A 13,056-nucleotide genomic window follows, 5' to 3' on the forward strand; every position below is an offset into this window, starting at 1 on the left:
TCCTTGGAAGACTTGCTTAAGATACCGAACTCTTTTTCTTTTGAAAAATAAAACAGCTCTTTCAACCTTAAAAAAAAATAATAATAAAAATAAACAAATGAATGGAAAACTCTTTACACATCATGTATGCAGTGGTGGTTTAGACTAGAGAGTCAAGACAAAGAAAATTGAAGGATACAACTAAAATCAAATTTGAAAGACAATTTCATCTAGGAGACAATTTTATATTTGAACTTCCAAAGTCTTAAAAATGCAAACATTAGTTGAAGTAAGTCAAATAAAACACTTATTCTAGCAGCTTTAATGCACTTCTTTAGTGTGATCCTGACTGTATAATGGTCTCTAGATAGAGATATGGACAGTGCTTTGACCATCATTATGCTCAACAACCATTAAAATAAAAAGATAAACCCATTTTATGCTTCCCCTGCACCACTAAAGCTCAATATGCATTTTATAGATAAAAATGACTTTTAATGTAATGGTAAGGGAAAGAAAGAAAGCGACCTATCCTTCCAGCCCTTTTTCTATTCCCACCTTACAGTTTTGGGTGAGAATGCAGAGAACATAATGGTGGTGCTTGTAAGTGGAAATGCCACTTTAGCACATACTTAGAATTAACTGAGTCCAGATAGCTTTGGGTGTGTTAGGAACAGATTTATACATTTTATTAAATGAGTTATGTCTTTCAAAGCAAGATTTTCTTGTTGAATAAGCTATAGCCTTAGACAGACATAAGCATATGGAACTTTTTAAAAATGCTTTTGGTGGCAGAGAAATGCCCAAGTTGCTTTTTATACTGCCAAATATAAATAAGGCCAACATTTTCCCTAAACTGCAGCCTGTGAAGATGAAATCAAGAGCCATAGATTAAACAAGCACACTGGGAAACTTCATTAACTGTCTCAAGCTGATGGGGGTAATTTACTGCTCTTGAACTTCCTGGATAAGCCAAAAGAATTAATGTGTTGCAAAATGAGAAATGGTGTCAAGGGCAGATTCCCAGTGGGTTGGGAGAGTGCAATTCCTGGAGCTTCAAAATTCGAGATTCAGCAGGGTGAGTTAAGTGGGTCATGGTTGTGTGTGATTATAGTAGTTATAATGCACAGGACCTAGGGAAAGGATCTATAGAACTAATTTGATTTTGACTGAGAAAGAAGGAAAGAGTAGAATAACAAGTACAATTTCATAGGATGTTCAAAAGGAGTGACCTATCAACTTGAAACTTGGGAAAAACTCTGAAAAATAAAAGTGATTTCTATTTCCAAGTTTGTTAATGGCAAGATGCCTTCTGCTCTCAGTCTGGTTCATCACTTAATCACTTTCCTATAGATCACTTTCCTACGGATTATATATATATTTATATATATTTACATTATATAATATTTATTTATTTATATTATATATATTCATTTATTTTATTATTTTTTTTTTAAGAGAGGATCTGGCTCTTTCACCTTGGATGAAGTGCAGTGCCTTGGTCATAGCTCACTGCAGCCTCAAACTTCTGGACTCAAGCGACCCTCCTGCCTCAGCCTCCTGAGTACCTAAGACTATAGGCATACATCCCTGTGGCTTGCTGATTTTTATATTTGGAGGAGATATGGGTTCTTGCTATATTAACTAGGCTGGTCTTGAACTCTTGGCCTCAAGAAATCTCCATGCCTTGCCCTCCCAAATTCCTGGGATTGAAGGCACAAGCCACTGCATCTGGCCTGCAGATCATTTCTTCAGTGTCCTTGTTAACCTCAGGGAGTTTTTACCCAATTTAGGATATCAATAGGTTCATCTGAGCAATCTCTATCCATGGAAGTAAGATATCAAATATGATCCAAAAAAAATGAAGAGAATATTACACAGAAATCAAGATCTTCTATATTTATCTCTCCAGAAAGGAGAGCTAAATCAGTGGAGTGGGTCAGATCTTACAGCTGCTTTTCAGTCTGTTTGTCTTATTTGTCAAGAGCAGAGTATTAGAAACCATTTTTAATAAATGTGGCAGTTTCCTTTCATTTATCCAAGAGTTTCCAGGAAGATCATGAAAATGATGACCAGGACCTGGAGAGTAAATGGTGGTGGAATTAAGAAGTGGAACTTAGTGAAAGTTATCTGAGCAAAACAGCTGTGATGGAAAGAAAAATCCCACAGGAATGGGAAGATAGTTTCAGATTTGCCCCAAAGACAAAGTGGGTAATGAACTGTGCGAACATCCGTGATCAAGTATAGCTTCAGCATCATTGGGGATCCGTTTCAAAATCTTCAGATACCTTACTGTAACCATAATGCTAGCTTTGAACTGATGAGTGGGAATGGCCAAGGAAAATCCTGCCAAAGGCCAAAGGAAGATGGTGGGATCAGGAGCATGGTCCTGAGCAACAGGTTATAAAAGAAGGTAACGCTCTGTTGAGATTCCTCGGCATGAAATCCAAACCTGCACAGGCCCGAGACACATACTAGTCACTGATTCTCATGCCCATCACACTATTCCACTAGCAGTAGAAACTACTGTAACTCAGAGGAAATTAATTATTCTCCGTGTTGCCCATTGGGTTCAGTCTGCATTGTCTCAGTCCACAGGTGAATCTTCCATCCTCAGACAAACCAGAGCAGCGGTCAGAAGCATGTGGTGTGGTGTCGGGTGAGTGCCACACAGAAGATAACCTGTAACATGGGTGACTAGCAGGATTTTCTGGTTTCTGATGGTCAAGTCCACAGAAATAGAACTGTGCCCCTATTGAGAAAGCTTCAGTGAGTCCCTATTTCTGGAAAATCAATAACTGAAGCAGCAGCAAGAGCCAGAAAGACATGTCTTCCTCTTGCCCTTTTTCTTTGGAAGAATCATCCCTAAGAGTCTCTGTGTCTCCTTAAATAAAAACACAAGCCTAATAATGTTGCTCTGAATTACTCACGGCTATCACTACTGTAGTAAATGTGACTATAAATTACTACCCTGTAATCATGCTAATTTTAAAATTCTAGATTTTCTTCAATGTGAGTTTGGATGTGGCATGCAGGTGGACTGTATGAAAGACTGGCAAATGTAGGCCACCTTTTAGCAGTTTAATTAAAATAATCCACCAAATATAACTCCAGGGAGATAAATGGCTTTTTAGCAAGTGCGGTTGCTACATTCTGATTTCACCCCAGCTCAGCTGCAGGCTTCAAAGAAACTCCAAAATCGATAACATTGAAGAGGCTTTTAATATCCCCAAATCTTATAGGTAATATTAAATTTTTTCTTTGATTTTCAGAGTGATAAATTGTATCCAGAAAAAAGAAAAAGAATAATAAAATTCTCGAACATAGCATCGAACTAATATATAACAAAGACATTTTAGAGTATTAAAGCATCTTGATATTTTAATCATCATAAACCAACAGTCATGTGCAGAAAACTTTTATATACAACATTTTCTAGTGGTTGTGGAGATATCTTGTAAATAGCATAGAACTTTACATTAAGGGGAAAAAGTGTTCACTAGGGAACTGCAATGATACACGAATAATAATAGAAATGACAAGACCCTACTTAGTGAAGCGGTCAGCGTGTGTTTAAACTCTGCAGATGATGTTTGCCAGGTCATATTTTTACAATTACCCTTCCAACTACAATAGCCCTTCCTTTAAGCTTTGGGACATGTGAAGTCTTGAAGTAGTAGTTAACATTTTTGCTAATTATCACTGCCCAAAAAGCAGCTTTAGCGGTAAGCACCAACCTTTCCTTTGAGCTGTTTTTACAGTGAACAATAATATATGGTCCAAATATTCCAGTGACATAAACGCAGACCAAAATAAAGGTATCACATATGAGAGAGGAAAAAGAGGAAGTCTTAGACCTTATAAACTGTGAATTGCAAATTACATTTGTTATTTTCCTGCTAGTAAGTTTCGACGACACCTTTGGTTCTTACACAATAAAGAAATCACTGTTTTTGTTAATTTTCCAGGTAAAATGAAAGTGGGGATGGGAATGAGACTTTTTTAAAGTGGTGGTAATTACTGGAGAAAAATAGATCTAGCCCTTCTGTAGGAATTAAGTGGAGTTACCCCAGTAATACAAGGACTAAATCTATTTTTCCATACTATATGTCCAAAGCTTCTATGTCAAATAAAATATTTTTAATTATGCAATAAGGTCTACACTCAAAGCAAAGATTCTTTTAAGAATACAAATACAAGAACTCTAAGAAGCAAACAGCATCAGTGCTGAAAGGAAAAGATGGGCTTTAAAGAGGGACTGACATGACTCTTACATTCTCCTCTGACACACAGTGTGACATGGAGTAACTTACACTAAATACCTCAGCTTCATTGTTTATAAAAATCGAGGAAACACGCACATCTCGCAAAAACAAAATATGGCAAGTACATGTCAGTGTGCTTGGCAGACAGTGAACGCCCTGCTTTTGGAATTCTTCCAAACAATTTCCATACCTTATCTGGCTAACTTTTCATCCTTCTCACTTGAATTTAATATAATTTTGGATCCACCCAGACTCAATCAGGATCTTTCATTATACTCTCTCATAACACCCTGCATATCGCCTCCATTATTCTTATCATTTTAATTAATGATGTTATTAATATTATAAATTCTGTGAGCCATAGATCATGTTTTCTTTGTACTCATAGTGCACAGTATCTGTATTCATGATTGCACATTAGATGCATAATAAATAATTATTGAATACAGTACTGATTGGCCCACATAAAATATTAAGCTGAGCAACATCAGATCTTGATATTTAAACAGGTGGCATTTTAATTAATTAATATATATTATGGAATAAATTATAAATATTACAAGGGTGTTGAAGGTTGAAATAGAGAAAGCTTGATTCTTTACATGGATATTCTTTTTAGAAAGAGGCCTAGGATTTGGATGGGCAGAGAGGAAAGGCGTTCAGTCCATACAGGAGATTAATTCACAGAATTTACATAAGAATTTCATGCTTTTTCACGGCAAGAAAGAGTCTGACAAGACTGAAGAATTTGAAAATATGCCCAAGAGCATTTGAAAACAACAGGATTCAGAACTCCAAATACCAAATCTTACTTCCTATTCCTGGCTTTGCCATCATTTTTATCCTCATAATATCCTCCAAAGGTGTCGTCAATAATATCCTCCAATGCTTACATTCTATAAACGGATAGAAAGGAGAGAATCAGACAATATGGAGGCATATAAGTCCTTTCTGATGCTCTTTATATCCCTTCTAGACTCCTTTTAAACCTTTTTCATTGCTTAAGAAAAATTCTTTTTTTTTCTTTTTCTTTCTTTCTCTTTTAGATATTATAGTTAGAGCACTTTTGAGGTCATAGTGAACAAGAAGAAAGCAGTTTAGGGAAAGATAAATAAAGAAGATTTGTAAAAAATTAGGGCATGCCCTGTGCAATTCTGGGTGCACTTATTTGCAAAATAGATGCTGCTAATGTACTATGTACTCATACAGATGTGTTTACTAATACATTTCCACTATTATATTAAGTTAACTCTATTACCTTTATCCTTTGGAAGTGAAGAAGGCTTCCCAGATTTTTCTTTTTTAATTTCTGCAGGAGAGATCATAGAAAAGAAAGGTTACCAGGAATAAGGGAGGAAACAACTGAATGTTTCTTCATGTGTTTTGTTTACTGAGGCTTAAAGAGCCAGAAGGTCTCTGAATTGATGAATTCAAGATAGAGTATCCCTTGGAATTTATTGCATGCAAGACATTGAACTAAATATGCAGAAAACAGAAAAAAGCCTATAGAATTGTATCATAAGAGGGGACTCTAAGAGTCACCAAAGGTACCAATAAAATGTTATGGGCTTGTTATGAGTTAATAAAAATAATGTTAGGGGCTTCGGAGAAGGAAGATATGAAAATAATAATCACCGTCGTTGTCTCCTTTCCACATTTCAGGCAATGTGGTCTGTTCTTTTCTCATTCAGTGTTCCTAACAACCCTCTAAAGCATGGAAGTTCTGCTCTTCACAGATTATCTGCGCTTTTCACAGAAATGGATTAAACAACGGTCTTTTAATAGGAGGCCCAGGATTTGAACTAGTATCTCTCTAAACTCAGCTGCAAAGCTAGTGGCTCCAATAGCTGAATGATGGGCTCAAGAAAGGCTTGACGCTTGTGGTGCTGAGGCAGAATGTGATAGATGGAAAGGAACCAGACCAGCAGAGATGAAATGGAAATAAAGGCACATTTGGGGAGGACAGAGAGGGAATGAAGAGGCCTGGGCTGGGCAGGTCTATAAGTTTGGCTGTGTAGGTAATTTGCAACCAACAGAATGCAGTAGACCTGATGCTGGGTGACTTCCAAGGCTAAGTCAGAAAATGCCAAGCAGTTTCCCTCCCTTGTCTGATGACACTTGCTCCAGGACATCCAGCTTCCATGTAAGTAATCCAATGGACACCACCATACTGGAGCGGATACAGATAAGGAGTGCGGTTAACTGAGATCTCAGCCAACAGCTGGTATCAGCTGGCAGCCGTTGGAACAAGTCATTTTGGACAATCGGGAGTTGGTGATTTTACATGAGTACAGCCCAGTCTGACATCTGAGTGCAATCACGTGGAATACCCCAGTGAAAACTGCCTATTTTATCATTCTCAAATTTCTGAATTTGTTCAATAAATCATGAACGAAGTAAAATCAGCTGTTGTTTTACATCTCTAAGTTTTGGAGTGGTTTGTAAATAGAAATAGTATGTGAAAAAGTAGTTAACCAACAAATAGCAAAATATTGAACCACACGATAAGTTCTCCAGCAGAGTTATATAGGTAATGGAAACATAATTTATTAATTACGCTTTTAAAATTGGGGAATGTTTTCACTGAGAAAGACGTGATTTGGATGTAGGCTTATAAATTGAGTATAATTTCACTGGTCAGGAAATATTACTCTGACTATATAACTGAAAATGGATGTAAATATGATTGATTTTTTTTTTAGAAAGCTAAGCATGGGTCTTAGAGTTCTTGCTTGGTTTAAAATAGGAATATTTGTCAATGCCTGAGATATGAAATGTAGGAAAGAGAAGTCTTTAGAAGAATATCCTACTTCTGTTTTGAATGTATCATGTTTCCTATGTCAAGAACTACCCAATGAGAAAATTCCCAGCAAAAAATTATTAAAACAGATAAATGCAGATTATTTGCAGGCGTTGCAGAGGCAAAATAACCTATGATATCATGGTTATAAATGGAGACTCTCACTATAACTAGTAATGCGGTGTTTTAAACGACCCATGCAAATCTTGTTTTGTACTCACAGATTTGAATGGACCTACTGAACAAATTAATTATACGCAGAAAAAATAAATCAGAAAGTTAACAATTGTTTTCTTTTTTTTTTTTTTTGTACTTTTCGTGGTAATTTTATTGATGTTGCAGTTCTTGAGAGATTTAAATGAGTAGTTAACTTTGGTATTTGATATTCATTTATAGCAAAAGCTTAGGAATACTAGGGGTTAGTTTAGAAATTAGTTCAATGATATTCATTGTACATTATTACTATTATGCTAGAGATCAGTATCAATATGTTTATATATTGATACATTTATATATCTATCTCTATTTCTGTATATCAACTGTTTTCTTAATAATACATGAAAAGCTAAGGAAAAAAAAGGATTGATTGCTTGACTAGTAACTTTTTACCTGCATATTTCAATTTTAATCTCATAATTTGCCTAATAGATTGATAGATCATGCATATATGCATTATACATTTTGATGTGCTTTTAGAATGTGTTTAGAAATTTAAAATACGCACAGATTGTGATCAAAATAGCTATAAAAACTATTTATTTAAAATAATCCATATCGATGAATCTAAAATTCACTTTTTTTAATGGATGGGCTTGAATATATTTAAACAAATATATCTTTCAAATAAATAAATAAAGAGAAAATAGCTTGTTTATTCTTCTAAGATTATCATGTAGAAGATAATATGTATATATGGTAATACTGTTTCTTTCTACAATAATTTTAAAAAGTGTCTCATGAAAAAGAGAAGACATACTGAAATAAAGGAAAATCTTGTAACACAGGAAATCAGCCATAGAGTTCTTCCCTGGCACAAATATAAACATTTTGAATACCAAAAAATGAGTATCCAGGTATGTTTCACTAAAATAGTAGTAATCAGTAAAGCCATTAATATAAATTATCATGTTTAAATTCAGGTTATAATTAGTGACATTTTATGAGGACACTAACAAAAATGTTTTTGTCAGAGCATTCTGACTTGACATCAATGTCAAACATGAAAAAAATGTGAATTTGAAGGTTTAAAGAAGTTTAACCAAATCATCAGGCAGTTAAGGCCTCCTGGCTGTGAAGAGAACCAAATTCAAAATTCTTTCATACCCAGCTTGTTCTACTGAAGTGCTCATAAATAACACTTCAAAAGCTGTCTAACCATATCTCTTTTTAAGATAGGTGTAAGATGCCTGCTGAATTGATCATTTTTTTCATGAACATAATGAATAAAACCAACATAGAAAACTTTTTGGACTTTTCTTCTGATGGAAAGAATAATTTTAAAGCACCATGTGGAGAGCTTTCTCCATAAGTGAAATGATACCTGATAATTTCCCAGAGTGTGACTACTAATGTTTATCACACAGCCTTAGAAATATTAAAACTGTTTCCTAACATCTCTATATGGCTTCCTAATGTAGTTGTACATTGTTCCTGAAGTTATTTAGCTCTATTTCATGTTTGTTTTAGTATTTAACATGCATACCATAGGTGAATCTGTCATTGTTTTATGCTCATTTGAATGTATTTTTTGACTATTGGGAATAGTTTAGAAAAAATATTTCACAACATTCTTCTACCTATTCCAAACTCAAAAATAGAACATTTATTAAAAAAAAAAAAAAAATACAAAGGCCAAAGCTTCAAGTTGTGTAAATGGTTTAAAATGCTATGCTTATAATTAGTATAAGGGAAAATGTTAATATTAATTTTGAATTCCTCTGAAAAGATGTATCTGATTTTAATTTTTCTCAGGACACTATCCATTAACTTTTTAATTAAGTATGACCTGGTTGGGTAGCCATCCTGAACTTTCTCTTTGTCCTAATGATACATTTAATCAGTCCTCACTCAATGGATTAAAGGACCTGGTACACATAATTTTGACATTTTAAAACTTTTTTTAATACATTTTTTTCATATGTTTAAAAGTCCTTAAGTCACAACATTTCCAATTCAATTATATTTACACGCTGGTGTATTTCCTTTAAAGCTTGGAACATTATTTTTATTTATTTAATAGTTATTAAGTTGCATTTGAAAAGAATAGAATTTGGCAAGCTACCATAGTCTCTTTTTCTAACAGACAACTCAATGAAAAGCATGGTTTAAATTTTTCTAGACTGCATCTGAACAATGTTGTCAGTACTTGGAAACTATGATGAGATACTGCTCCAAGAATTGTAAATAAAGGAAATTAGATTGTTCTTTCAAAGTTAAGTTACATATTAACAGAGTTAGGGGAGAGTGAGTTCTAAAAGCATCAGCCACATAATAGTATATAATACTTTGCAAAAACCTCTCTGAAATTCTGCAAGCATCTTATATTCTATGAAAGTTGGGCTTTATTAGCATGTTTATTAGCTTTATTAGCATGTTGAACTTGGAACATATATGATGGCATAGGAATTCAAGACAACTAGCAGGTATTGAACCGGTTGAGTGTGTATCCTGCAGTCACTCTGAGGAAGTCTTGTACAAAAGCCTCTGTATTCCAGTCCTTTTGACAAGCTCTTCCTTATAGAAGCACAGTTCTTTTTCTTAGCTGAGAAGCTTCTCCTGAAATTTTCTAAATACCCTTTTCCTTTTGACGAACTTATGATCCATCTTTACAAGTACCATGCTTTGAGGCTATGTAATTTGACTACAAAAAGTAGACATTTCACATATGCTTTGATATTCTGGTCCTCAATACACGTTAATAATCAGAATACTAATCAGAATTCTGGAGTGTACTTCAATTGGGTTCACTTTAGTTCATTTCTGCCCAGTTACTTAGAAAGATCAGCAATATATAGTGATACAAAAAAGAAAATTAGCTCTTCTCTACTTGATGGGAATTTTAAATTTATTTCAATGTTTTGGGGATGAGGACATCCTAGGATCACAGTTAACTACTGAGCCCTAAATACGTTACAAAAGATTGTGTGTGTGTGTGTGTGTGTGTGTGTGAATGTGTTTTTGTTTGTTTGTTTTAATTTTGTTAGCCATGAAATTTTCCTCATGTAGCCATGGTCAACCTAAAATGTCCAAACTTCTTATGTTTGAATAGAGTAAATAACTTAAATAACTTGATTACAAGACTATAATTTCATTGAGGGCTGGGTGGGGTCTTGGTCACTCCTGTATGTAATGATAAACTATTATCTTTTTTGTGAGTAGACACATTTACATAAGATCTCCTTAACTTTTCACACATCTCCAATGAGGTAGGTATTATCCAGATTTTGTCTGTGTAATAACTGAAACGAAGAGAGGTAAATAATTATTCCAAGATCACAGCTACTAAGTAGCAGTGGGAACCTGAGCCCAGACTAGCAGACAACAAAGTAAGGGCTAAACTGCTACACTGCGCCTCTGTGAGCATCACAGATTATAAAATAGATGGCATCACAGATGGTCCTTAAAAGGGAACAGTGAGCACATTTCCATCCTCAAATGATATTAATGTTCTCTGTAACTGCCAGCCTGCCACAACTTTGCAAATACTACTTCTGAAACGAGGACTAGGCTTCTGGTACAAACTAGGAACTCAACAACTATTTGTTGAATAAATTAGTAAATTTGCCAAATTTTGTACTGATCACATTTTATAAGGAAACTTATTAGGAAATCGTTACACAAAGGCCTAATCATCATTATGGTCATATTTCATGGTCAGTTATTTTCCAATTTGCAATCCCAGTCTGCAGAGTAAAGGTGTCAAGTAAAATGGCATTGCCAACATTAGTTTTACTAGAAAAAAAAAATTACATGTATTTCAGACTAATGTTTGCCTCATATTTAAATTTTTGTTGTCTAAGAAATTTTGTGTGAATTTCCAAAGCTTAGTAATCTCAATACACATTTATATTTTATTTTTGTAATATTCTCTATCATATAGATATGCTATATCCTATTTTTATAATAATCTTATTCATTATACCTATTAAAATTTTGAAATCCTATTTCACAACACATTTATAAGGGATCTTGAGAATCATTCTTGTGGTAGTCTAACTGTTCAAAATGAAACTTATTTTATGAGAAAATATATTGAAAAGTCGAAGAAATATAATTGAATTGTTAATATGAAAATAAATAGGACTTTTTATACATCCTATTATTCATGGGGTAGGATTTCCAAATATAGCACTTTCCCCTGTTAGGGAATGAATGTTTGTGTTCCTCCAAAATTCATATGTTGAGATCCTATCTGTAAAAGGGACAGTATTAGAAGATGGAGCCCTTAGCCCGATGTCATCAGTGTCATGAGAGTGGAGTCCTCAGGAATGGAATTAGTGGCCTTATAAAGGTAAAAGGGAGCCCAGAGAGCTTTTTCACTCTCTTTTTCCACTGGAAGGTACAAGTAGCAAGCAGTCTGCAAACTGAAAGGGACCCCTCACCCAAATCTAACCATACTGGCAGCCTAATTCTGGACTTCCAACTTTTAAAACTGAAAGAAACAAATTTCTGTTTTTTATAAGCCACTCAGTCTGTCATAGCAGCCGAAAGTAAGACATCCTCCCCCGCCATCAACATCGCCCACAAGTGTGGGACACTTGCTATAATCCATTAACCACCAGGGATTATCTACTAAAGTCATTATCTACTAAAGTCTACAGTTTGCTGAGTTTACTCTTAGTGTTGCACATTTTATGTATTTTGACAAATACATAATGACCTGTATCTGCCATTATAGTGTCATGCAGAATAGGGTCACCACCCTAAAAATCCTCCGTGCTCCACCTATTCATTCATTCCTCACTCCTTCCAAACCCTGGTAACTGCTAAATTTTTACTTTCTCCCTGCTTTTGCTGTTTTCAGAGTGTCATATAGCTGGAAGAACATCATATATAGACTTTCCATTTGACTTCTTTCACTTGAAAAAAGAATATAACATTCCTTTATGTCTTTTTGTAGCTTGATAGCTCATAAATTTATAGGGCTGAATAAAACTCCCATTGTTTGGACGTACCAGAATTTGTCCCTCCACCTAGTGAGGGGCATCTAGAGTGCTTCAAAGTATTACCAAATATAAATTAAGCTGCTACTATCCCTAAGCATTTGTGAGGATATGTTTTCAGATTACTTGGATAAATACCAAAGAGCATGAGGGCGCATGATATGGAAAGGACAAGTTTGGCTTTGGAAGAAATTGCCAAATTGTCTTCCAAAGTGCCTGCACCGTTTTGCTTTCCCACCAGCCAAGGAGGAAAGTTCCTGTCGTGCCACAGCCTTCCCAGCATGCGCTGTTGCCATTGGTTAGGATTTTAGCTCTTATCATGGGTGTGCAGTTGTATCTTACTGTTTTAATTTGCAATTTCCTACTGAGATATCTGTTGAGTGTGTTTTCATATTGTCTTTGTTGAAAGACCTGTTCAGATTTGTTTGTAACTGAGTTGTGCATTTGCTTATGGTTGAGTTTTAAGATTTCTTTGTATATTTGGGATAAAAATCTTTTTCCAGGTATGCATTTATAAATATTTTCTTGGATTATGTGCCTTGTCTTTAAATTCTCTTAACAATAGATTTCACAGGACAGAATTTTTAAATTTGAATGCAGTTCGACCTATTTTTTCTTTCATGGATTGTCTTTGGTATTGCATCTAAAAGTCGTCACCAAACTTGAGGAACTAGATTTTCTTTCATTTTCTAGAAATTTTATAGTTTTATGTTTTACGTTCAGGTCTATGATCCACTTTGAGTTAATGTTTTTGTAAAGGATACAAAGTCTGCTTTTTTGTGGTTTGGTTTATTTGCTTGTTAATCATTTATTTTTTGCTTATGGATGTCCAGTTTTTTCAGCAACATTT

General features: G+C 34.7%; 1 protein-coding gene across 11 annotated transcripts in view; it reads right to left on the reverse strand.

Moving 5' to 3' along the window:
- Positions 1-13,056, reverse strand: part of TRDN (triadin) — a 403,216-nt gene that overhangs the window by 112,198 nt on the left and 277,962 nt on the right. For 10 of the 11 annotated variants that reach the window (XR_008380232.1, XM_053592195.1, XM_053592194.1 and 7 more), the window contains one exon: positions 5,503-5,553. Coding sequence is in view for 10 of the 11 variants with exons in the window: in XM_053592195.1 (XP_053448170.1) it covers positions 5,503-5,553 (51 nt within the window). In the remaining variant the exon portion in view is untranslated. Of the gene's footprint in view, positions 1-5,015; positions 5,141-5,502; positions 5,554-13,056 lie in introns of those variants that run through there. The other variant, XM_053592196.1, reaches the window with a different exon arrangement.

The sequence above is a fragment of the Nycticebus coucang genome, chromosome 5, assembly GCF_027406575.1.
Source record: "Nycticebus coucang isolate mNycCou1 chromosome 5, mNycCou1.pri, whole genome shotgun sequence".
NCBI lineage: Eukaryota > Metazoa > Chordata > Mammalia > Primates > Lorisidae > Nycticebus > Nycticebus coucang.